The sequence below is a fragment of the Protopterus annectens genome, chromosome 13.part0, assembly GCF_019279795.1.
Source record: "Protopterus annectens isolate FY-2018-M chromosome 13.part0, PAN1.0, whole genome shotgun sequence".
Taxonomy (NCBI): Eukaryota; Metazoa; Chordata; order Ceratodontiformes; family Protopteridae; genus Protopterus; species Protopterus annectens.
In genome coordinates, this window is record NC_056747.1 from 548,549,043 (window position 1) to 548,576,028 (window position 26,986).

General features: G+C 38.5%; 1 protein-coding gene across 2 annotated transcripts in view; it reads right to left on the reverse strand.

The window, feature by feature from the left end:
• The window catches only part of MYBBP1A (MYB binding protein 1a), a 1,224,315-nt gene that overhangs the window by 796,317 nt on the left and 401,012 nt on the right, over positions 1-26,986 (reverse strand). For both annotated transcript variants that reach the window (XM_044054196.1, XM_044054197.1), the window contains 2 exons: positions 16,708-16,818; positions 2,767-2,892 (listed from right to left, as the gene is read on the reverse strand). In XM_044054196.1, the coding sequence (XP_043910131.1) occupies positions 2,767-2,892; positions 16,708-16,818 (237 nt within the window). The remainder of the gene's footprint in view (positions 1-2,766; positions 2,893-16,707; positions 16,819-26,986) is intronic.

Genomic DNA, 26,986 nt, shown 5'->3' on the forward strand with positions numbered 1-26,986 from the left:
ATTTAGATGTTGGTTTACCTTTATGAAATATTACATGAGGTCTTATGAAATTTATATTTACATTTTTATATCTTGCATTTCGTATTTTGTATTATATAGATTTATATTTTGAAAATGTCTTGCACTGGGAGAGAGTTTTGCATTTGATATTATGCATTTAAAATATTCAGCATTATGAAATGCTGTTTTGTGTATAACATCACAAGTTTGAAGTAGTTCTTATATACATATATTATATCATATTTATATATTAGGATGTATTTATTTACTCATTTATCTATATCGCACATTCTGCTTTTAGACATTAGATAATGTGAATTTTCATTGTTAAATTAGTGTTCAAGTGGCAGATTTATGGGCATCTTTTGTGAAAATGGAACTTTTATATCTGCTTGAATGTTTTGTAAAGCAGTTAAGACAAGTTCAAGAAATAGTTTCAATCAAGTATTTAATAATTAATTGGTTAATAGATTAATGAGTTTATGTGTTTGTATTTAAGGAGATGGGTTTTGTTTGATGTATTGTTCCAAGGTACCAGGACATGTGAATTAAAGCATTTTGACTTTCCATCTCTGTGGTTGGCGTTTATTTTCTGCTACGTGTTGGAGTTTTTTGTGATAAGTTTTTTCTTTTTGGTGTTTCGTTATGGCCACCAAGTGGGCTCAGCTAACCATCCACAAACAGGGTGATTCAAGAAATTCAGGCCAAACTCTCCAGTTTGGGAGCCAAGTATGCAACTTCTCTGACCACAAAATCTTCAACCATGACTGAGGACTGCTTCAGGCTTAGACCCTCAATAGTCAAAGTTGAGCTCATTACCAGAAGTTATTCGTATGGCTGGACAGCAGACTTGTCTCAAGGTGGTTCAAACCTATTCAAACTCTTCCCTGAGACAGTACAGGCAATGATAGTGACAATCCTGGCTAGTAATGGAGAGGTAAATGATGATTACTTAGGTACACAAACACAAGACTTTAGCAAAAGCAAGAATTGGAGTCAAGAACTATGAGTGCCAAAAAAACACACACACAAACTAGGACACTTGGGGACAAATGCACTTATACAAGCAGTATCTTACATCATCGAAGCACACTGCTCGGGCATAACAACATTTCATAATAAGGGAACTGGCTGAAAAAAATTACAAATTGTCATGACTGGAGAAGCAATATTTAACCAAGGACTTAAAGAGGGTGCTTGATCTCAGGTTTACTATCTTCACTAGAGGGTTCCAATCAATATCAAAATCTAACAATTTAGATTTAAGGTAATATTAAACCACTCAAACTCAAGCTTCCATGACAAAGCAATCCATGATTAAGTTTCGTAGTTCTAAGAATAACACAAGTAACACAAGTAGCTTCTCCACTGTATGATATTCAAAATGCTGGCAACCAGGATCTCCATACTGTAAATCACAATCCTTCCAACTCTCATCACAGCCTGCCTTTTCTCTGAGAGAAATGGAGACAGTCACTAAAAGTCACAGCATAAAGAGGACACTGACACAGCTGAAATGTGGAAAATGGATTTTCCCACGCTAAGTATCTATTACACTATTACAAATACTTCCAGTATATATGTGCATAATTTTAACTGTTAGCCAAACACCAGGATATTAAAATTACATTTCTAATGTAAGTCAGAGACTTGAGCAACACTGTATATTCTTATGCAATAAGCAACATATGTCATGCAACAATCAATAGTTCAGGACAAGAAATGAGCCTTAAAGCCCAACCAGCTCCTTTGTTTCAGCAGCAGCAAGAAAACAGTTTTTTCTTGATGTCTTCTGAATCTTAAATCATACTTTGAGAATGCCATGCAGCTGCCAAACCTCCTCTCATACATAGGAATGAAGGTTAGCCTTACAAACCTACTCTACAAGACTGTCAGCTAAATATTTTTTCCTTTTATCACCAGGATCACACAGCACAAACACAACTTTCTCTCACTCTCTATATATGTGTGTATATACACACACACACACACACACACACATATATATACATATATATATATATATATATATATATATATATATATATATATATATATATATATATATAAAAATATATGTGTGTGTGTGTATATATATATATATATATATATATATATATATATATATATATATATACATACACACACACACATATATTATACCTTCATAATGTTGATGGCCACAATGGTGAACATGCACAACTCTGAACCATTTCTGTGAAATCTGTACATCCAAAACCTCAGAAAGCAAACAAAACATCGAAAGTCGAAATTTCCAACTACACCACACCTACAAACAATATAAAAAACAGATAGATATATGCATACATTTTATATATATATATATATATATATATATATATATATATATATATATAAAACAGATATATACATATATATATATATATATATATATATATATAGTGTGTGTGTGTGTGTATGTATATATATATATATATATATATATATATATATATAAATATACACATCTCTCTCTCTCGCTATATATGTGTGTGTATATATATATATATATATATATATATATATATATATATATACACACACACACACACACACACACACACACACACACACACATACATACATACATACACACATACAAGTTTTTTAACTCTATTAAGAGCACATTATTTGCACTACTTGGGCTGTTTAACCATCTCTGTATCTACATCTCATAATATATGGTTGTGAGTACACAGTAAGTAACACAATACATGCATACATAAATAAAATAATTTGCCAAACCTAAAAAAGCTATCAGCAGTTGCGCTACGAGTGTCTTCATCTAGAGGAACTTGAAGTAGGCATTCTGTTTCGGGGATATCTAGAGTGGGTTTCAATGCTTCAAAAAACGAATAGAAGAAAATAAACCTGAAAAAAAAAGTTTCTATTTAAAAATGGATGAAAAATAAAAACACAAGTTTACCTTTATAACAAACTATTTTCAAAGCAAAATAAATTGCCATTACTAAGTGAATGGTATATAGCAAATACACTGACACTGTTAGAACTATAAACTAAAAATCTTGATGTAATGAGCTCTACAACAGCACTAGCATCTAGATGAAATTAAAAATACCATATGCAAAAAAGTAACACTACAATAACATCAAATAAAAGTATCTTAAGAGTTAGTAAAAATATAAAAAAGAAAATCTCCTGGACAGAGAATGGTTGAAAATAAATCCACAAAATAAAAACAATTAGAAGTTAGAAAGGGATTTTTGTGAATTTAAAAATGGGCATATATTTGTATGTCCAAAGCCTAGGTCTATTACAGTTTCATCCTCAACCACTAGCTTAAAGGCTGTTAAGAATTCAACTGTTCCATCTAAAGATGATGAAGCTAGTGTTTCACTTATGTCTATGAATTGTAGTGAGGAAGGCAGCTGACAAATCAGAAATGAGATCACCATGGGGGCTCGCCCTAAGGAACCAAATGTTTCTACTTGCCCTTTTCCATGATTTCCAGTACTAGTGCGATGTCAGGGCCTCAACAAGCAATGGACTTTACAGCATATGAAGAAAAACAGGAAGAGTTCAGTGGAACTCGAGTGACCAGCTTGGAAGGTGAAACAGAGAGTTTGGATACCTTGGTAATTAATATTTCGTCTATGCATTTGACTGATTTACAATTGAGATTACTTAAACAGAAGTTTGTCTTTTATAACCTTGTGCACATCAAATTTTGCCAATACAATTTTGAGTTTTAGACTGTTTGCTAGGCTGTTTGCTCAGGACTTTTTTTTGGATTTGATAGGGACTTAAGTAAAGACTTTTAGGAGACCAAGTGTTTTTGTCCACCATAATAGCAGTTTGGAATCTTTTTTAAAACTATGTGAACAGGATTTATTGAACTTAGTTTCTTCAAATAATGACCGTACTTTTAATAATTTAACTCCCTCTGAACAGCAAGCTCTGAGAAAACTACAAAATAATGATTTTATTTGTATCAGACCTGCCGATAAGGGTGAAGCAATTGTGGTTTTGGATGTTGCTTATTACTATACTACTATGACAGACATGCTTTCTGATATATTGACATATGCGATTTTAAGAGAGAGAGATCTTAAAGTCTTAATAAATAAGATGGATAATGATTTGAACGATTTGTTGATGTGTAGATATAACCGATTCTGCCTTGTACGAATGTGTGTTTCTCACCTCTCTGTACCTTATATTCATAGCCTCCCCAAAGTGCATAAGCATTTATATAAGCCACCCTTTAGACCTATTGTCTCAGGACAGGGCTGGCTGACAGAACCATGTTCTACATTTATTGAGGATAAACTTAAGCCAATAGTTGAGAAGGCTGCTTATATTTTGAAGGATACAGAAGAATTTTTGAGAACTTTATCTGAAGTTACTGATGTCTCCACTTATACCTTTGTTAGACTTGATGTCTGTACATTATTCACTGTTATTCCTAATTTTGAAGGCAATGAGGCTGTCAGATATTATTTATTTAATGAATCGGACTAAGCAGTGATATAGTGTTCCTTCTGTGCTATTTATTGGAAATGGTCTTGAACAATAATGTTTTTTTTTTTGTTTCGTGACAAGTTCTATAGTCAGAGAATGGGCATAGCTATGGGTACAGCTTGTGCTAGTAGCTACTCCAATCTTGTTATGGCACAATGGTAAGAGGAATATATCTTTAGTCATTCTAGATTTCGTGAATATGTTAAGTTTTATAAGAAGTTTGTGGAAGACATCTTTTTAATGTGGGGAGGCCTGGCTTGACATGCGAAAGGATTTTGCTTCCTATTTAAATGATACTACCAGCTATCTTAAATTCACCTTTAGGTCCTCATTTACATCTATTGAACTTTTGGGTGTGTGTCTTTTCAAGAAGAATGGTAGGACAGAGACTACTATCCATAGAAAATCTACTTGGAGAAATAGTGATCTCCACAGGACTAGCTTGCATCCAGGGTTTATTTTTCGCACCATTGTTAAGGGTCAAACATTAAGAACCTCCTGATTGAGTACACATAATGCATCTTTTGCACAAGCCCTAGATTCTTTGGGCACACATCTGAAAGCAAGAGGCTATACTGACAGAGACACAGTTGCCGGTCTGGCTTATGCTAGGAATAAAAGGGAGGGGATAGCTAAACCTCATTTGTCTAATGAACACAGAATGAAAGTTAACAGACTGACTAGGTCTAATGGTAGTACTAATTTGTTATTGACTTATACTAGTGATATAAGTAAAATCTCTAATATTGTCCAGAAATATTAGGCAGTATTAATGACTGATGAATCTGTTAAAAGTGAGCTAGGCCCTACGCCTAGCTTTTCCTTTAAAAATGCCCCGTCTTTGAAGAGAATTTTATGTTATCTTAATGTTAAGCAAAATTTGGTTTTTGATAGAGTTAGCACTTTTGCCTGTCATAATTGTAGAGCTTGTAAGTTCATTTCCACCGATACAATGTTTGTACATCCAGTAACTGGTGGATGCTTTATACCTAGGTTTTATGCTGATTGTACATCTGAGAATTTGTTTTATTTGGCAATGTGTAAACTTTACAGGTCCTTTCATGAAGAAAAACAAACCGTTTCTTGAAAGAGAGGATACTGGAACATGTAAGGGCTATTCGTATGCATGATACTGTTAATGCTTTAGCTAAGCACATTAATGAATGCCCAACTCATAGTTTTGTTTTTTTGGTGTTACAAAAATGATGTTACCAATAGAGGTGGTGATTTAGGGAATCTAGTAGAATGAATAGAACAGACATGGATCCTGTTTATGTTAGCTTACAGACCCACCAAGACTTAATGTGTCGGTTTCTTTAAAACCTGCCCTTAAAGCTAGAAAGTTGCCTCATTAACCTTGTTCTTTTTCAATATTGGCTGTTTAACTGGCTGATTGAGTCTATTTTTTGTATAAAAGAGAGCTTCATTCCTTCTCTATTGTACGGTCTGATGAAGTGCAGACAACTGCATGAAAGTGCCAACCTGATTTTATCTACTTTTATATGATGGATTTTGTCTGAAAAAACTACCTTCTTTTTAGCTATGGGTGGTGTTTTTTTTTTTTTTTTTTTTTTTTTTAACTGTTTTCATGTCGTATATCCAGAGTTACAGGAAGTGATGTAATCAAGGTCAGGATCTGAAATTCTACCTAATTCTTTTCCCAGCTAACCTATATGCTTGCTGACAAACAAATGATCATTACTGCTCTGACCCTGTTCCCCTGAAGTTACCAGTCCTGACTACATACATTATTATTTCAATTTGCTGTGAAGCTGCAGTTCATGAGACCAATGTTTTCACTCTTGCAAACTATTTCTGCTTTTCCCATGGTTGTTTGACCATGAAGTTTGTACTTGTATGAAGCAGGTTATGGGAAGTGGATTCTCCTCAAAGGGGTTCAAGGGAGGGTGCTCCACTGGAAAAAAAAAGTTGTTAGTTGTGTTTAATAATGTGTAGGTTCAGCAATATTTGACGAGTTTGCATTCTGTGGGTGGAGAATCAATTCTCAAAGTCAATCCACTTTCCATGAAAATGCTGGAGAGTCAAACTGGAAACAGGTATAGTAAAGGGAGAACCAAGCCAGGAAAAAAAAATAATCCACAACAGCTGATTCTTCTTGGGGTAAAGCAATGAGAGAATGCCCATCTCAATTAAACAGATAAGTTCACTGTGAAGACATCATCACAAAGCACCCCGTCACTTCACATCCCACCCAGTGAAAGGATACAAAGCAAAAAGCTGCAACTCCATGACCGAGCAGTCTAACTGCCTCAAGCTACTCTTACCACTGGTCATCATTAGGCGTCTAAGACAAGATGTCACCCCTGCTGAAAAGTCTTCATGTGACAAGGGTGCTGCATCAATACATCTTTGAAGAGAACCTTCTAGGTAAAAAGACATCTTTACAGATGGAGGTGAAGACAGAAGACTCCCACACAACAGTTTAGGGAGTGATACTAATGGAAAGGGTTACTGTGGCAACTGGCAAAGTCAGTAGTCTAAAAACAGGAGAGTTTTTTGTGTATAACAGTAATAAAATGTAATACACAGAAGTGAGCATTTTCATTTAAGATATAGAACTTAATGGTAAATCAGTCTAAAAATGCAACACTTTCAAAGACCCAGTACACAGGTCAAATGATCAAGCCAAAAGTATTAGGTCAATAGATCAAATCAGGAAACCATAAATACGGCAAACTGATAATTAAAAAAAACATGCAATGAACAATGAATTTTAGTCTGAAGAAGTCTCTGAGAGTGAAAGTGGACGAAAGCGCTAACTGAAGTCATTGTCTTGTTAAAAAAGTTGAAGTCATTGTCTTGTTAATAAAGTGCCGGTAATCCTACAGATACTGCAATTTATTTTTTATTCTACAAAAGTCAATTTTATCTAAATTAAAACAATTCGCCAGTTCTGCAAATGTGCACTTAAAAAGTTTAAAACTTCAGGAACTGTTTTAACATTGCCTGTTTCTTACATTATATATGGTTGTTTACCTCATTTGGACTGCAGTCCTAACACTTACTAGCTTGTTTTATTCATGTTATTTCTACTTTTGAGTCTTTACAGTACTGTCATCCATGCTGAATACCTAACTGAAAAAGTTTTGTATGCCAGAATAACAACAGTTGGACAGTTATGACTACTGTATCACAATAAATCTGGTTGACTGTTTAGAAGCAGAAACAGTATCAGTAAAGAATTGATCCAGATGTAAACATTCCATGAAAGAGAGAGCTTTTTGAAAGTACAGTTGTGTCCCATTTACCATAACTGTAGATGTTAAAGCAGAGCAATGTTGCAGTTCTGATTCTTGGGTCTTCCTGACATGCAGAAACCTGCGACTGGCCCAATTTCCAGCCTCTCTGCACCATCCATAGCCAATGGACATCCAACAACTAATGTCTGGACATCATGGCATATGAAGGATGTCTGTTGGCACCATCTTCATTTCTAAGCAGTGAACAAGCAGTCTGATGCCTGAGGACAGCATGACATCCCACAGCTGTCTGAACAGGAGTGAAAAGAATCATAGGAGGCAGTGAGAGGATGATGGAGATAGAGGACCATCTGTAGAGAACTTCTCTGCCCCTTGAACCCAGCAAGGGGGAGATAAATGATCAGCGGATAGAGGAGTTGGAGGGTGGGAGTATGTACTGCAACACTGATATACTCAAACATCTGGATTACGGTAAGCGGGACAAAACTATACTGTTATTCGTAATCAATGACATGGCCTAGGATTGCCTAGGTTATAATGTTTAGTAAAGGTGTTCATTGAGCTCCATATGGCTGCCTCTAGGATGGCCTGGGTAGGGACTCCTTTGAGGAAAGCAGTGGTAGTTGCTCCATGCCTGGTGGAGTGGGCTTTAATATACCCAGGTACATCTTCTCCATGGTGTGATTAACAGAACTTAATATAGTTTGCTACCCCCTTTTGAATTTTTTTCTTTGGAGAAAGGCCTGCCCCGTTTACCCTCAGTGAAAGCCATCAGTAATTGCTCTGTTCTATTAGGGGTTTTTGTGCACATCTAGGGAATGAAGGATTGGCCTGCTCTGTTCTGTGGATTTAAGAAGAAACCTGGTACCTGGATAGCCCAGTTTAGGCTAAGCTCTGATACCACCTTATGCATAAAGGATTGGTTTGTTCCGAGGATTACCCTATACCTGTGAAAGAGTCTATAAATGCATGAAGGCTTGTAGCTCTGAAACCATCCTAGCTGATGAGACAGCTATAAGAACGGTGGTCTTCTAGGTGAAAATCTTTACAGAGATAGCAGCAGCAGGTTCAAAGGGGGCAAGGTTAGTCTCCCAAAGCAACCCCAGGCATGAAGTGGGTTCCTTCCGTGTGCTCTCAAGTGATTTACCCTTTAGGAAAAGCTTCATGGGGGGTGCAAGAAGACAGGCAGAGGACTGTGCAGCAACATATGGCAGATGCATGCACTTTAATGCTGGAAGAGGAAAGCTCCTGTCTAAATAGGTCTGACAGGTACTGCAATTAATGTCTGCCTGAGAAGGGTTGGTGTTCTTTCTGGCACACCAGGTGTAAAAATCTTTTCCATTTTGACAGGTATGATTTTCTGGTATTGGGTTTCCTTGCTTCCCTTAGAATGGAAAGCATCTCCTTGGGATAAGGAGGCATTGAGTCAAAACCAAATCTTACAGGCAAGTTAACCTGAGTATGGCGAGGTGTGCATGGAAAACAGATCCCTTGGCTTGGTTTAACAAATCTACTTCCTTTGGTAATATGTGGCATCTGCCCCATTGAGGGTCAAGAAGAGGGAGAAACAGTGCTGCCTCAGCCAGAAGGGGCCACTAGGATCATGCTAGGTCTGTTCGCACTGACTTTTGTCAGAACCATGGGGATCACAGGCAAGGGAGGGAATGCATACAGCAACCAGTTTGTCCACATGAAACAGAAAGCATCAATTTTCCAAATCTTAGCAGAACCTCTGTAGTTGTTTGTTCTGGTGAGATATGAGCACAGGTCTGTTGAGAGGACACCCCCCCCCCCCACTGTACAGTTAAGACTAAGAAAACTTCTGTTTTCAGCATCCACATGCTGGGGTCTAGAAGATCCCTGCTTAAGTGAATATGCCAGGATATTGTTCTGATCCACAATATATGAAGCTATGAGAGTTAGCCTCATTTCCTTGTCTAGTGGAACATCCAGTAGTTCAGCCTTACCCTGAGCTGGCAGGGGCTGGGTTCTGAGCCATGCATACCTATGGATGACAGAATCTGTGGCAACTGCTTTGCAAGATGCATCTAAAGCATCACAGCCACACTTTAGGGAGTGCCTGGAAACTTGCAAAGCTTCTCTGTCTTCCAAATTACCTTTAAGTAGATTCTATCCACAACAGAGTCTACTTTAGCTAGAATTTTGTACTGGAGAGATTCAAGGTACTTTAGCATATGGAATTGGCAATTGAAAGCTCTCAGTGAAAGGGCATCAGAGGTACAAGCATTGTTTTCCCAAAAAACTGTCTAACACACTACTTTCACTATTATTAGGTAAGGGACGTCTGATCGGTCCCTTAGGTACATACTTTGTGGATTCGGAGGAGACTACTGAAGGGTCAGACTTTGGATTTTTGTAAAGGTGCCTGAGAGAGTCACCTGTCCAGTCTCCAAGGAGCAAAAGGTAAAGAGTGAGTATGTAAAGCAACATCTTCAAAGACAACATCCAGTACTATATTTACAGGAGGAATAACCAGTGACCTAGGAGAAGGCAAACTTAGCAGTTCCCTGTAATGGGTCTGAGCTTTTGAGAGCTGTTTGCTTACCCATTTGAAAGAAAGCCTTCTTCATTCTGTGCAGGATAAACTTAAAGGAAAAGTCATCAGGAGGGGGATTTGGAAGAGAGTATGTCACCACAGTCTGAATCTGGGCAAGTTTGTGGGGACAAGTGCTCAGAGAAGGACAACTCCTCCTCATCTTCTGAGCTAGAGGAATCTGAATCTTCCTGAAAGGTCATCTCCCTGATTCTTCTGGATGGGGAGGCTTCAGCAGCAGAAGTATGGGAGGGCTCTCTGAATTTCATGAAAGCCACAGATTCCTGTGCTATTTTTAGGAGGTCATGGGCTATGGTCTGAAAAGTTGTTGGAAGTAAGGGAGAAGTAAAAGGAAGTGGTTCACTTTGGTTTGGGTGCCTGTTTAAAAGGGGTGACCTGAGGTTGTGTTCATCTGAACATGACTTCGGTTGAGGTTTCAGTAGTCAAGGTAGACAGTACGTCTCCCTCAAGACCCCCGACACAAACATCGGAAGCGGAGGCCTGATAAGTGAACTCTGGCCTAACCAACGTGTGTGCCATGGTAATATTTATAGGTAGGCCAGCGACCACAATGGCCTCCTGGGGGGGGGGGGGTTACATCAGAGGGCTTGTGCCTAGGAGTCACCAAACCAGGGGGCTGCAAAGGCACTTCACCTAGTCAGCATATGGACTACAGTTGGAGCTTTCTTGGAAACATCAGGGTTCTTGGTCTTCTTGTCTTTCTGTTTCTTTGAAATTATGCTAGCTAATGCTGGCATTTGTGAAGGCCCCATGGTAGGAGTGGACTGAGACCCCACTTGAGAAACTGCACAGGAAGGCTCCATGTGGGCGGCTAACATTTCGGCCCTATGTTTTAGGATTTTCAGATGGAATTTTGCACAGTCAGAACAATTAGAGATGTCATGCTGAGACCACATGCAGAACAGAAAAACAAGTGAAAATCTTTATGGAGGATTTGCTTCCTAAACTTCAAGCAATTGCTTTTATTGAACATTAAATTAATAGAGAAAACTCCCCCAACAGGGTACTTATCTGACTGTAAGAGGAAGTTCTCTAGAAAAACGATCAGATTGATGGGCTGCAAGCATTCTGAACACACGTGAAGTACACTGGACTGCACAGCTAGAAAAAAATTAAGATGGTGCTGACACCCTTCTTATACCTTAACATCAAGATGTCAGACATCTGTTGGCTAGGGATGAGCAAAGACTCGGGAAAACTGGCTGGACGCAGTCTTCTGCAAGGTAGAAATCCCAAGAATTAGTACTACAACACTGACTACAAAGATCATCATACAGCGATGATGGGCTACTCAACCCTTTATTTTTTTATTAGTTAACTGGGTGAGAATACTAAACACAAGTGTCCCTTTTCTGGGGCAATCAAGGAGCACCATCTGGTTAAATCACCTAGTCACAGCCATAGGGCAGACAAACAGAGGCTAAGAGAATCAAATCATGGACTACAAGAAGCATTCATTAACAGCTCAGCTTTATCCCCTGTGCTGACTGCCAAGGCTATCAATAGTATGAAAGAGCTCTGCTGAGCATTTTCAGCATTTAAAATCTCAAAAGACAAAATGATGCTTTTCTAAGTGAGATCTAAGACTGCATGCCTTACATTTAAGTCTGTCATTTTGAGATGATCAGCCCTCCATGTTTCTAGTCTGCAACATTCTGTCTTCATATTATTCAAGCATGATGAAATCATTTAGGATGTTTTCTCAATGGAACATGTCAAATGTGTTCAGGGATCCAGGTAATAAAGAATGGAAAAAAGGTCTCACTTTATGAGTCAGATAGACTTTTAAGTTGTCAGACAAAATCATATTGTCAGATGATATAACTTAGCACTACAAATAAAGTATATTTACTTTATAAAAATGAATCAAGAATCATAAGGTGAACAAAGTCAAAGAACAACAAATGATAATCATACAAATAAAACGGTTCCATCCTAATGATCAACTAACTACGAAACCCAAACATACAAGCAGATCAAGTGTGTGCAGCCATTAACATTTTTTGATTTTTTTCAGAAGAAATTCTGAAGAAATATGATGAGACTGACTATAAACATGGATATTACAATAATCCAAGATTAGCTATTTAGGGTATTCCATACACAGAGCACTAAGGAAATCTAGACATTCTTGCAAAAATAAATAAAATACAACGCAACAAAATAAATAAAAAACATATTCAATAACAGCAGTTGAATTATGAGAATTCTGCACCCCAAACTTTCTCCCAGAGCACATGCAAAGGACATAATTTCTCTAGTAGGGATGTGACAAAATTCAAAGTTCTCAGACAATTATCCTCCTAAATGCAGCCTCTGTAGGGAAGTGAATCAAAAAGAAATGTGAAACGTACAGGACAGCAGCCTCTAACCAAGGAAAACAATTAGCATTTAGCCAAGCTTCTATAACAAAAGAAACATCAGCATCCTACAAAAGGTCAGAAATCAAAACAATTCTATTGCCAACAAAAGGTACATTACATAAAGTTGCCCCATGAACAGACATAATGTGGTAGCCTGTTCAAAGAGTCATAAATGGTAAGAGACAATCACAGGTACATTAACAAAACAATTACCTGTTTCTGCCAGCTTGGTTGGCGTAGCAGTATAAAGCCCTGATTACAGCCATGGCAACCAGGGTCGAGAAGTGGACTGGGTGTTTGTTGAACCTGGCATGGGAAGGATGGATATGCATCTCCCCAGGAGGGAAGAGGATTGAATGCATCTGCCCAATGGTATAATCCCTCATTAGAGGTTAGAGATGCAAAGGACAGCCCAGGTGCAGGCAAATGGCAATTGGACACTAAGTTGGACTATTCAGCTAACTTTGTAGAACACTTTTTGCCTCAATTTTTATGTTTCTCATTAATTGGATGAAGCTGTTTCATAAAGCATTTGAACATTCAGTTTAATAACTGCTTTCACTACTGCATGCAATGCTGAAATCTGCTTTCTGCCCTAAGTAGCTACTGTAGTGTTGTCCATGGTAGGCAGGTTATAAAGCAGTGCATAGAAAAGATTCAAATTCTGACCAAACACTAAGTGGTATGGGAGATGATATTAAATACTGTGCGTTAAGGTTTTTGTCATCATCACCTAGTTCAGGGAAAACTGCCAGTCTTGTGCATGGCTGCGTGAAACCTTCATCATGATTTTCATAGGTGTCGAATTACTTTTTTCAAAGTTCATTACTCCAGAGACTGGAGAAACAGCTCACTGAAGATCAATGCTTACTAAATTAAAGAAAGTAAAATTTGACCACCATGTAAATCAAACAATCAAGAACATCAATAAAAAACTTGGGTCACTCTATAGAATCAAAGTCTTCCTCACCCCCTCCAGCTAAAATAGCCATTGCTCGCTCCCACCTACTTTCAACACTCCTATATGCCTCCCCCCTTCTCGCCAATATAAATAAATCTGAACTTAATAGACTAACAACCTGTTATAATCACATTGCCAGGTTTGCTATAGGCCTGCCATTTAGAACCCACCACTGCATCAACCTCAAACAGCTTGGATGGCTGGAATTTCCTAATCTAATCCAGTACAACCTGCTAATAATGGCTAACAAAAACCTCTACAACCCAGATAATACTCCAGCCCTTAGAAATTCTATCCTCCCCCATAACAACACACGACTGCTCCGCTCATCTAATAAGCTATAAATCCAGACAATTAAAATTAACAATGCAGCTGGCATGGCCCTATTTGCAAACTCGGTAGGTAGAATCTAGAACATACTTCCAGCTGGCATGACCACGCTCTCCTCCCTTTGCCAATTTAAAGCCACAACTAAACAACATCTGGCAGTAAATTGGCTATGCCACTGTGACATGCCTGGCTAAGCCACCAACATGAATGTAATTTACTTATCTAATAGCTATTGTTAATTTCTCCTGACTATAACCAGGGTAATTTCTATCCTGTAAACTTGTTTAGTCAATGCTTAACTATGTACTTTTGGAAATAACCTACATGTAAATTTGTACTATTTAGTCTGAATGCATTTTCTATCTGCATTTTTATTTTATCTGCATTTTTATTTTATATTATTTTTTTATTTTCTTCATTTTGTGTTGGTACTTGTATATGTTTGGAGCTGATCTCCCCGGGCCTCCGCTGTAAATGGACTTTGATCCAGTCGGACTATCCCGGTCAACAAATGTAAAATAAAATAAATAAAAATAAATAAAACATAAGGAACGGCATAAAAGCGAACACAGGAAACCGGGAAAAGCCAAAAGACAACAACAACTAAAGCCAGAAAACTGAAAAATAAGAAATGCAAAGTATCACAGTAATAAAATATGTGCCGTTTTGTGAATGAGATCATCTGGTCTGTAAGCAGTTGGGTCTAAACATTCATTTACTATAAATTACAAGTCTTGCTGACTCCCCAAATTTCCAAGGTAATTAAGCAGCACTAAACTGCATGTATTAAAAACAATTGTTAAATGTGTTGCAGGAAACCTAAAAGCAATCCTTTATAGTATACTCAAAGTACTGGGCTAAATTTTACACAAAATGATTTACTTCTATTTACTTGTAATGAATGAACCCTAAAGGTGCCACTCAAACACTGTTGTTAAACACATGCAGAAATCTGTGAAAGATCCAAGATGGAAGTTAGCATGTTGCAAAGATTATGTACTTCAATTTGTAGTGAATAAACTCTGTCAAGGCATCTGCAGAAAAGCTTAGGTAAATCTCACATGTATGTTAGCTCATACCGCATATGCACACCTCTAATTAGATCCTGTGTAGTATGTCATCAGATAAACACATTCTTAAATTCTATAGAGACTTACAACAGGTTCTTATATGTCATTAAAGTGTTAAAAAGCAAGTTTTAGAAACTGACGGGTTTCTATAAAGAATACATGTTAAGAAAAATAGAACTAGACTACAAAAATACAAAATCAATGAATCTTGCCTTGTTAACCGATCATATGAACATAAGCTTGTATCACTAAAATGTTCAGTCCTACTGTTAATGAAATTCTGCACTGTATTAGTTCACCACCACTGCCACTGGAATTTCATCCAATTTAATATATTTGAGTTTCCTTTGGCCAATTATGAATGCTGTGTTTTTTTTTCTTCTTCCAAATCATTGAGCTTAGTGTCAAGAACTGGATCTGCTGTACTCTTGGCTGAGCAATGAACTACAGTTGTTATTGGACAGATGTAATTTTTTTGAAGCCAACATTTGGACACCCTGCTCATGACTCCTCAGCAAATCAATATGCTGGGGCTTGTACACATACAGCAAGTGAACACAAAAAGGGAATCATTACGCCAAATGGTACAACTGGCTGTACAGACAAAATGTACACAGAATAACCCCCATTCTGTCTGCCAAACAACCATAATAAACTCCTTAAACTCTCTAGCTGCTTTAATCATATTGCTAGATTTGTCACTGGAACAGCATACAGAACACACCACTGTCTGAACCGAAAGATTCTAGGGTGGCTAGAATTGCCTATCCAACTTCAGTACAATCAGCTAATAGTAGCACATAAAATTCTCTACCACCCTGAAAACACACCCGTATTTACAAAAATTATCAGCCCTTATAGCAACCTCAAGACATTTTGCTCATCCAACAAATTACTAGTCCAAACCCTCAAAAGCAACAACTCATCTGGAGACTCTCTATATGCCAACTCTGTTGGTAAAATATGGAACTCACTTCCTGCTGATCTTACTTCAGAACCTGTTCTAACCCAATTAAAAAAAAAAATTAAAACATTACTTTAAAAGGCAATGGCTATGTCCTTGCTCTAATCCTGACTAACTCTGGCAATATAAACATGTGCTAAAGAGGTCTTTTGGCCACCCCTACATTGCTTCCAAATTGCTACTCTATAACAAATTAGATTTATATATGACAGAATGAATGACTTTTATTCTATGTATTGTAACTGTAACAGTGCTTTAACTTGATTAATGTAATAGTTTTTATTGTATGTATGTATGGAGCTTTTCTCCCCGGGCTTCCTCTGAAAATGGACAAGTATCCAGTTGGACTATCCTGATCAACAAATATAAAATAAAATAAATAAATAAGTTACAAGCATTTTCCTCTACCACCTTTTATTTGAATGTACTATAACAAAAAGCCCCACAGTCCAGAAACATGTAGTCTTTGGTACTGGGACAACATGCTGGAAGATGGTGAATAGTTCCAAAATTCCTGGTTACATCCTTGGTTTAACACTTGGTATAGTAAAAGTATTTTTGCAGCTATTAAATCACAAAACTGGAGAAATCCTGGTAATATGCACGGTGAATTTCTAACTTAGCAAGCAGGACAGTTCCTCACACAAAACAATCTGGCTATCAAGTGTGTCAATAAAAGGTGTCCAAAGTGCAGAAAACAAGGTCTAAATAACCTCTCACCTGGTAATGTCCATGACAAGATCCTCATCTTTCTTCAACCATGGGTTATCGATAATAGATGCCAACCTGGAGACAATCCATTTCCTTAAGCGAAATATACACTGCTCTGGCCTACAAGAAAAAAGAAAATGTAAATACATAACCTAGAAACAGCTATACTTCTTTTTTAAATACATAGGTAGAAGTCACACCTTCTTCACTTCAGTAGTTAAACCCATTACAATAAAACAGATCTCAGTCCTGTCACAAATGGGTCACCATTTTTCTTTCCCATGTCAGAATGAACACAAGCACCTTAACTAATAAAACTGCATGTTGCACACTTTTTAATAGCATATATACTAGTTCTTGTTACATTAAGAATCAGAGTCATACAGGAACTGCTACACCTTCAGAATGACATTAGTAGCACTGAAAACCAATAAAATCATTATTTGAAAACTGCTCTACAAATTGTAGCATGCTACAGGAATGTATCTCCAAACACCATCATATTGGGTGACTTATAGACTGGGAACATTACTCAAGCCCTAACTTTCTAGCCCACGGTTTCCCTGGGTTCATAAATTAAAATATACTAGATCTCATTATCACAAACATGGGGACAAAATGATCTGATCATAAACTAATCTCACTGGAAATCCACATCCCGCCCCCCCCAAAAAAAAAGACCACAGTGAAGAACTTCTCTCTAAAACAAACTTCACTACTCTGCTACTGGGTGTCGTCCCCCCTTCAGGCCCCCCTGAGCCAGTGGAAACCACAAACCAAGCTTACAAATGCCTTCTATGAACACCTCCAGGACTGCATGGATCAGGCAATCCCAAATAAAACCAAGACTCCACTGAACCCACAGACATTGCCAACATACTGGCAGACAGGTTCAGTGCAAACTTCACCCCCTCTCCCCTAAGGAGAAGATAACTATCCCAGCCGGTGTGTAGCCTCCCTCTCTCAAAAAAGCGCGAGGAAAGCTGCTCTCTTAAAGCTAAAAACACAGCATCAATATGGATGGTGTCCCCGCGGCTGTGTGCTACTAAAAGCTATAAATGAGAAAACCCCCATTGCAGCAGCTGTTGTTTATCAGCCAGCCTTACCACACAGGCCCAAGGGAGTGGGTGGCGGCAACTGTGGTCCCCACCCCACTCCCAAAGGCGGTACCTCCCTGGTAACCCCCCCAGTCTAGTCTGCAAAGCTATGGAGAGGATCATAGGCAGATCATGCCAATGTAAACCCATATGTCACAAGATGGTACAGGCCAACATGGGAGGACTTTGGCTGACAAGTTTGCGATATCCTTCAGAAGGGACTCGATAGCTGGTGCCAGAGCCATGGCCTATAGGTGGCAATCCACTAAGCACAGAAGAGGTTATCAGGGACCTGGGGACCCAGGTTGACAGTGGCCTTTGACACTCACGTTGCTAAAGTGGTTAGAAAGACCTTCTACATTGCCCACCTGATCAGGAAGGGATTCACATACAGATCTAGTGAGGTCATTGTTTCTTCACTTATCAGACCAATGATAGAGTACAATGCCCCATTCGGGATGTATCTCACCCGACATCTGCAGCAATTGGAGAGACCCCAAAAGTTCCTCACCAAAAGGATAAAGGGACTCCAAAATCTGTCATATGCTGCCAGATTGAAGAAACTCCAGCTCTATTCAGTATACAAGGCCATGTCCAACCCGAATTAATGGACATGCTCCACCTCAAAAATCCAAATCCACCAAAACCACTAGAGCAAGCGACTTAAACCTTAGCATGGATATGTCCATGTGAGGCAGAGCACCTGGCTCTGTTCAAGAGAAATCTTGACCTGTGGATGGGAGATGAATCATCTCTGTGTCACTGCTGGACAGAGGCACAACAAACTAATGGGCACAGTATTTTTTCATATAAAAACTTTGGACTAAGCTTATAAATGCCTTAGGGCAGATAGCCTAGTATAAACCTATGAACCTATGAACCTAATCATACAACAGTTTAAGTAATCTTTACTTGAGAGGAGTAGAAACCCAATCCTTCATTCACAAATAAAACATTTGTATAATTGTCTGATTAGATATTTCAGTGGCATGCACACATCTTAAAAGCTTGTCCATTTTATCTTCATAACATGTACTTACTTTTAGTTGTAAGATAATCTAAACTGTCCTTATGTTACAGATTCTGCTTTTATTATATGTTGTATCAAACTATTCTATAAAACCATCTCTACAAATGGATCCGTTAAAACCATGAATACTTCTGAAGCTCAGCCTAGTAAGCCGAAATTGACCCCTTAGCCTGCATGCAGATGTTGCTATTACACGTAATTAATTATCACAAACATATCGATCATAACAAGTACAGCTATTTAAAGTGTTCATCATCATGTCAGACAGCTGGTGCGCTCCGGTCTTTAAAGTAAATCTTAAGGTTATACAGATCGCTCCATGCACAGCTCCAAGTTCTACATTTTTTCCTAAACATTAATGAGATACAGCCTAAAGGCCTAGGACTGGATGATATATAAAGCATGAGAGACCAAGATGCACAATTATTCCTCTCGAGCCGAGACTGAGAGATTTAAAAGTTGTCCACTATGCTACGCTCCCACAAATTTCACAGAATGACAAACATACAGAACCCTAAGAAAAGTCCAATCATTACAAAATCATAACCGTTTCAGTCTCTACAACTTCCACAATGCCAAGAAATGCAAAGAGAAGATGCATCCCACTGGAAAAAGTCATGCCATAATGATGCAGTGCTCATTGTCAGGCACCACTAGTAAATCCAGCTGGGTACAACTCATTCGGCTGAACTTGTCAACTGTCAATGGATTTTTTAGTACAAGAAATGATCAAATATTCCCACTGATGAGGGCAGCACCAGTCTCACTGTTGCACATCAAATGTAAGGTAAGTGGGAATAGGTACTTATGTTGAAACTTTCATTTGTAATTAAAGTTTCCATGCTGTGTGTGTGTGTGTTTGTGTGTGTGTGTGTGTGTGTGTGTGTGTGTATATATGCTTGCAGGCTAGAACTACAGTAATGGTTAAGGAAAGGAATTACTGTATCAGTGTCCTTGGATACTGGTATGTTTGAGGAGTGAGGTGAGTGAGTGAAGTTTATTGGTACTGTTAGGGAAAGGTTGTTTAGAACCGTAACATGCAGAAGTGGAGTTAAGGGAAGGAGTAGGGTTAAGAGCATGCCTCTCAACTGTACAGATTTTCACAGAATGTCCAGATTTTTCCCTCAGATCATATTTTTGGTCAGTTTTTCATAAAATTGAGGTTTTCTGGCAAATTAGTGGCAAATCATTAAAGACCGAAGTTAGAAAATAATGACATGCATTAGAGTTTCAAATTTCATATCCTTCAGAAACTTCATGCTAATGCAAAACCTGTTATTCTACCAACTTTCTAAATTTGTAAGTGCAATATTTAAAAATTGTCCCCATTTTTGGGCCTTTGTCCCACTTTTATTAATGGCTCTTTCCAGACTTCTTGCTCTACGAAGTTGAGAGGTATGGGTAAGAGTTGGCACTTATATAATAATAATAAAGTTTCCCTTAAGAGCACACAGAGATCACAGTCAGTCTGGGGGCTGGTTTCTCTCTCTTTCTCCAAATCCCCAACAGGACTCCCCACTGGCACAGCTATAGGGTTGAGATCTTAGCTGAGTGGCCAAACCAAAACCTCCAGCACCCTCTCTGTCCAGCCAGTGCTTCCTGTCCCTGCCCAAGCAGCTGACACACACATACACTTTGAGATTTGATTTATACACACACAGACCTGGGAAAGGCTGGCACAGGTTTACTAGTTATGCCCCCTTCTGCCCAGACTATAAGGTAGTACCAGCTGCCACCAGTCACTACTTAACAGCTACTTAAGGCCCTTACAAAGGGTGACCAACCTACTGTGTAATGTTACTATTATCCAAATTGTGACCAAGGCATTCAAGGCTATTAAGGAGAGGCCTGTATAGTGTCATCAAATACATATATAAGTACTCTAAGAGCTTTAACATCTCATAAATATCAGCCACAAAGATAGGTTTAAATATATTTAATAATAAATAATAAAAGAACAAGACAATACTCAGACAATACTCAAACAACACAGTGACTACAGAGTTCAGAATCACAGGAAATATTTTAAAACAACATTGCAGGACAGTCTTATACAAATGCAGAAAACATCTCAACTAATCTTTACTATATACCTAGCTATATTCTAAGAGATATTATGCCCTAAATAACTTGGTTACAGAGCAAGGTAAATGTAGACGAGTGGATGTTCTTGCTAGGTCCAAAACAAGAGACAAAATGCCCTGACTTTCTCTCTGAGAGAGTTTTTAAATTAATATTCAACAGTACTGCTGGGCTAGCCTGGATGACATCACTCTTTGTCACCTCCCTTCAGTTCCCAGGCTAACAGAAACTTAACAAAAATGTATCATCTCTGTGTGAGAAGTACATATCTCTCAGATGTGCAGCTGCTAGGAAGCAATAAAGCACTTTACATTTTAAACTTAGTAATTAAAATTACTTGCAAGACAATAGAAAAACTTCTAGTTTTAGACATTGTGTCTGCTTGCTGCACTGAAGCACAATCATAAAACACTTTCCAATTATTTTCTTGAAGTTTTGCAAGTTAACTCTATGTTCCACCTTCTACTATTAAAACATACATTTGCACAGGTATATAGTTTATATACATTTCTGTTCTTTTCCAGATGGGTACACTGTGGTTACATTCTTGAAGCTCGGTACACAACATACAGTTCTCTTACATTTGTAGGACAAGCATATGAATCCTATTACTATTCACAAATGACATGTAATTTACAAAATTCCAGATAGCTGGACTGGTAGTATTTCCCTGGTGTCACATATGCATGTATGTTGGATGACAAAAACCTCTTCTTGACATGAAGGCTTGTTGAGTAAGCAGATATATTCATGAACAGTGTAGAGTAGCATCTTGTGAAACATAAATAAGCAAATCTAAACTTCTGAGAGCTGTGATTACATTCATAATCAAAAAAAATCCAGGAAAAGGCAAAGCCATTTGCTGTCAGGCTATATGGATGTTTTAGAGTATTCTCCAATACTTTTCTAATTCTCCATCACTTCTTCGTACAACCAGTTGTCAAGCCCTCCCATCTATGATGACTGTAAACTATTTCTTTTATAGATGACTGTTACAAATCCCCCCACCTACGATGAATACAAACTATTTTTTATAGCCAATGACATTACAAAGCCAGTTTCTCTCATTCAAAATCTTTTACCAGCCTGCAAACCTTCTCTCCCAGCTGTATGCTTTCTTCCTCTTAGGAGCTATGTATTAACTTACTGCAAAACTAGCACGACCTGACAATGCTTCTAAACAGCAGAAAACAGCTAAGCTTTCCTATCATACCTGCACAAAGACGTAAGCAGAATAATGTCTAAAATAATTCTGTCACAAAGCTACAAGGACATTCATCTGAATGCCTGCACTGTGCTTTTCAAAACTGCATATAAACTCAAGTTATTTACTCAAACACATACATTTAAACTAACTTACTATACATTATAAACAATAAATTCAGAGTTTTACACATTACTGAGAAAGTGAAACTCTCACTAAATTAAAACAAAATATACTACTCAATGGATAATATAAAAGGTCAGTCTACCAGTTTCCCATTTACTGCCAGTCTCATAGCAGTAGGTATCCTTAAACAGTGTAGGAAATGCCTTATGCTCAGAGATAATTCACTCTCACTACAAAAAAAAAAATATTTGTGAGAGATGCAAATATTTAAGAGATGTGCAGGACTCACACTCACAAAAAAATACACAAACTTTGAGTGTCACACTAACTTGCCACACACTAAACACTCGACTCAAACAAAGGCAATATCGTATGCTGAGGTTTTAAAAAATCCTTATCAAAGCCTTCTAGACCCATAAGGGTTAGGTCTCATCAACACTGCATCACATCCAAAATCTCCTTTAACAAAGAGTCAACAGGTCTCAAATCCAGGACACTCGACCAGTTCACAAACAAAACTGTCTCTGTGATCAGTGACTGCATAGTGAAACACATGGATTCCTCATTCAGTAGGCTAGAGGAAAGACAAAGTGACAGTGAGTTATCTTTCAGGTGCCAGTATCTCAGACATCTTAAGGCCCCTTAGGACATTTGCACTAGCCAAAAATAACTATGAGATGGTAGTTGTATACAGAGGGCTGATTAACATGGAGAAAAAAAAAAACACAGAGGGATATGCAAAGAGACATGTCAAACCTCCCCAAGCATGTTGCAAAGATGAGCAAGACTGATACTAAGTGGAATCATTCCTGCTCCAAAAACGATGCCTATGTACAAAGAAAAGATTCCGGCTGCAGCAACTGGGTAAATATGCCAGCATGGAAAGAGAGGCTTGACAATCCTACGTACTTTGCAAAGGATGATCTAATGCCTCTTATCCAAAGGCTTCTATGTGCTAGCTGAAGCTCTTGATACTCCTACAGTGTCCTTTTGAACAGAATTCAGCTAATGAACATTCAATATCCAAACAATATCAAATTAAGGTGACTCGCTCGATGACGGAAGTCTCAAAATGTTGCCCAGTCTTCAGTCACTCTTGCATATGGAAGGAATTTGTGTGTGAGTAATCACTGAAAACTGGTTTACATATGCAGAGAACACATCAACAGCTGGGTTTTGCATCTACCTACCCTTCACACTCAGTGGCAACTCTGGTGGCACATCCATATTCTCTAGACAGATTCCCAGAGACAAAGACATGGAATTTATTGAAATCTAAACCACACTAAACAAAATTATTAGATATGTACTCACCATAACTTGCTATCTGTGTTGTTTTCTTTCATTCCTCCTCATTTATGGGTTATGGATTTTGACCACGAATCTGACTTAGCCACATTTCATGCCACTGGGATCCAAATCTCAAACTCCTCCCACTAGCTACAATGCCCCGCACTTCAACCAACTCAGATTGAATTTACAGCCCATAGATAAGAGAGAGCAAAGAAAGGAGAAGGAAATTTAAATACATCTCCATAACCAGATCCCCCCCCCCAAAAAAAAACACAAACAATAGTTCCCAAGAACAGTTCAATCCAGGTCTTATAGAGAACCAGGAATGGGGATGGGCTGGGTGGGAAGGTGAGGAGGAATGAAAGAAGACAGCACAGATACCAAGTTATAGTAAGAAAAAAACTAAATGAAAACTCCAGCCAAGCTAGAACTTCCAATGAGTGACCTCCCAAACCTCCTGTAATAGAGGCACATGGGATATATGCAAATGACCCTTATGAACATCAAGTGTTTCAGCTATATGTCAATTCTGATTGTCCATGACTTTTACATTTGAAGTCGTTTTAATGGTCAATTTCAGGCCAATAAAGCCAAACCTCACTAGCTATGGATATGTATATTTCGGCCTTATGACCTCGTCAGCATAGCATAAGCACGGTGTTTGACTAAGCATAAGAAACACAGGGTCGTTGGCAATCAGAATCGCCATATAGCTGAAACACCGGATGTTCATAAGGGTCATTTGCATATATCCCATATGCCTCTGTTACAGGAGGTTTTTGTGAAGTCACTCATTGGAAGTTCTAGCTTGACTGGAGTTTTCATTTATTTTTTTCTGATTGGTTTTTCAGTGTGACCTAACTCTGTTTTAATAAGTTATGGTAAGTAGAAAACTAACAAATCTGTTGTTGTCTCTCTCATTCCTTCTCGCGTATGGGTAGAGTCCCCAGCTATGCAACTTCTGGATGGTCTCAAGGAAGGATATGCCAAAGCACTGACAAACGCAATGATACAGTGCTCCAGGAAATGAGATCCAGTTTATAATGTGATACAAAAGTGTCATCCTTAGACCATGTGGCTGCTGCACAAATATCATCTAAAGAGGCCCTGGATGAGAAGGCGGATGAGACATAGACCTAGTGGAGTGGGCCTTAGGAGGGCGAGGTAGCTGTAATCCATTCTTATTATAAATGAAGGTGATGCAGTCTACAATCCACTTGGCAAACGTAACCTTTGAAACTGCCTGACCTAGACGGCTAGGAGAGAAGGACACAAACAACTGATATAACTTTTGAAGGGACTTAGTCTTGTGCAAGTAAAAACATAACTGTCTGTCAATATCTAGCAAATCCAACAATCGTTCTCCCTCAGAGAAATTTGGGTAGAAAACTGGTAGATGAATAGTCTGGTTAAGATTGGCTTCTGTAGCTACCTTGGACATAAAGGAAAGGTTTGTACAAAGGGACACTCTATCCTTGTGGAAAATTATGTAAGGCGGATTACAAGATGAGGCCTAAATTTCTTATAGTCTCTTAGCTCAGGTGATGGCAATGAGAAGAACTGTCTTCCATGAAAGAAACTTTAGGTCACAATCACCTGTTGACTCAAAGGGTTTTTGAGTTAAGCTCTGCAAAACCACAGTGAGATCCTGTGGTGGAGAGGGATCCTTTACCAGATGCTTGAGGAGACAAATCCCTTTCAAGAAGGTTGTATCATTTGGAAGCTGAAGGGCAGTTGAGAACACTGCTGGAATGAAAATTAGAATAGCCGCTAACAGAAGTTTGATGTACAGAAACTGGCTCCTTCTTTGAAAACAGATGCATGGAAATGCTAAACATCTGAAATAGGTGCTGAAAAAGGGTCAATGTTCCCTTTAGAAGTCCAAAAAACAAATCTCTTCCATTTGCTACCATAAACGTTAACTGTTTTTTGACAGGCTAAAATTAGAAGTTATGTACCTACCATAACGTTCCATGTTAGTTGTCTTCTCTCGCCTTCTTTCTTGCTGGATGGGTTCAGAGCCGATCCTCGGCTCGCACTTGCTTTAGCTTGAGAACTCCTTTTACCAGCTCGAGGCAACCCTATATCCCAAGATGCAAGGCGGAACTACCTCATATCTCGTTTGGTAGCTAACCTACCCTGCTAAGGACTAACCTAACAGAATTAGGAAAACAAGTTCATAAAAAGAGTCCTCATATGAAGGCTCAGGAGGAAAACAACCTGATAGGAACTCTTCAAGATCTGTCCAGGCCAGGGGAAGGAGGGAGAAAGAAGGCGAGAAGACAACTAACATGGAACGTTATGGTAGGTACATAACTTCTAAATGTTAAGTTGTCAATCTCGCCTTCATTCTTGCTGGATGGGACCCTAGCACCTGTATCCCGGGTGGCTCAATGGAACAGACTCTTGAGAACTGTGGAACCAAAACTGGCCCTATCTCTGGAGGCCAAGTCCAACTTGTAATGAGAGACAAAGGTATGAGGCGTGGCCCAAGTAGCTGCTGCACAAATAGTATCAATGGGTAGTCTATCCTGAAAGGCTGCAGAAGTGGATAGACTCCTGGTTGAGTGTGCTTTTGGTTTAGAAGATAGCTGCTTGCCTCTGAGAGAGTACACATAGGAAATGGTGGAAGTCAACCATCTGGATAAGGTCACTTTAGAAACTGGAAGACCTATCCTGTTTTCTGCATAGGAGACAAATAATTGGTCCGATTTCCTGAATTGTTTAGTTCTATGCAAACAGTACCTGAGCTGACGATGGACATCCAAAAATGAAGCTTCTGTTCAGCTCTGTCGGAATAGTTTGGGAAAAAGACTGGTAGATCTATAGATTGGTTAATATTGGTTTGAGACACAACTTTGGGGAGAAAGGACGGGTTCGTTCTTAATGATACTCTGTCCTTATGAAAAACCAAGTAAATGCAGAGAGCTTGAATCTCGAAAACCCTTCTTGCTGAAGTGACAGCCAGTAAGAATATAGTTTTCCAGGTCAATAACTTCAAAGAACATGAAGCAGATGGTTCGAAGGGAGGTAGCATCAAGGATGCCAACATTAAGTTTAGATCCCATTGCGGAGGAGGATGCTTTATAGGCGGCTTTAGGAGAAAAACTCCTCTCAGAAAGGCCTTGCATAATCTATGAGACATAATGTTATTGTCATGCAAGCCAACATGATACTTGGAAATAGCAGCCAGTTGTACTTTAACTGTAGATGACGAGGATCCTGAATGAAAAACCTCCGCCAGGAAATCTAAAACAGAATATACAGGAGCAGTAAAGGGATCAATATTCCTGGAATTTGCCCAAATAGAAAACGCCACTTGCTAGCATAAACAGTCCTAGTGGACAACTTTAAAGAAGACACTAAGATGTCTCTGACTGAGTCAGAGATCATCGGTAGCCTGGCTAGGGAAGGAAGTGGAGCAACCAAGTAGTGAGGTTGAGAGAATGAATGGCC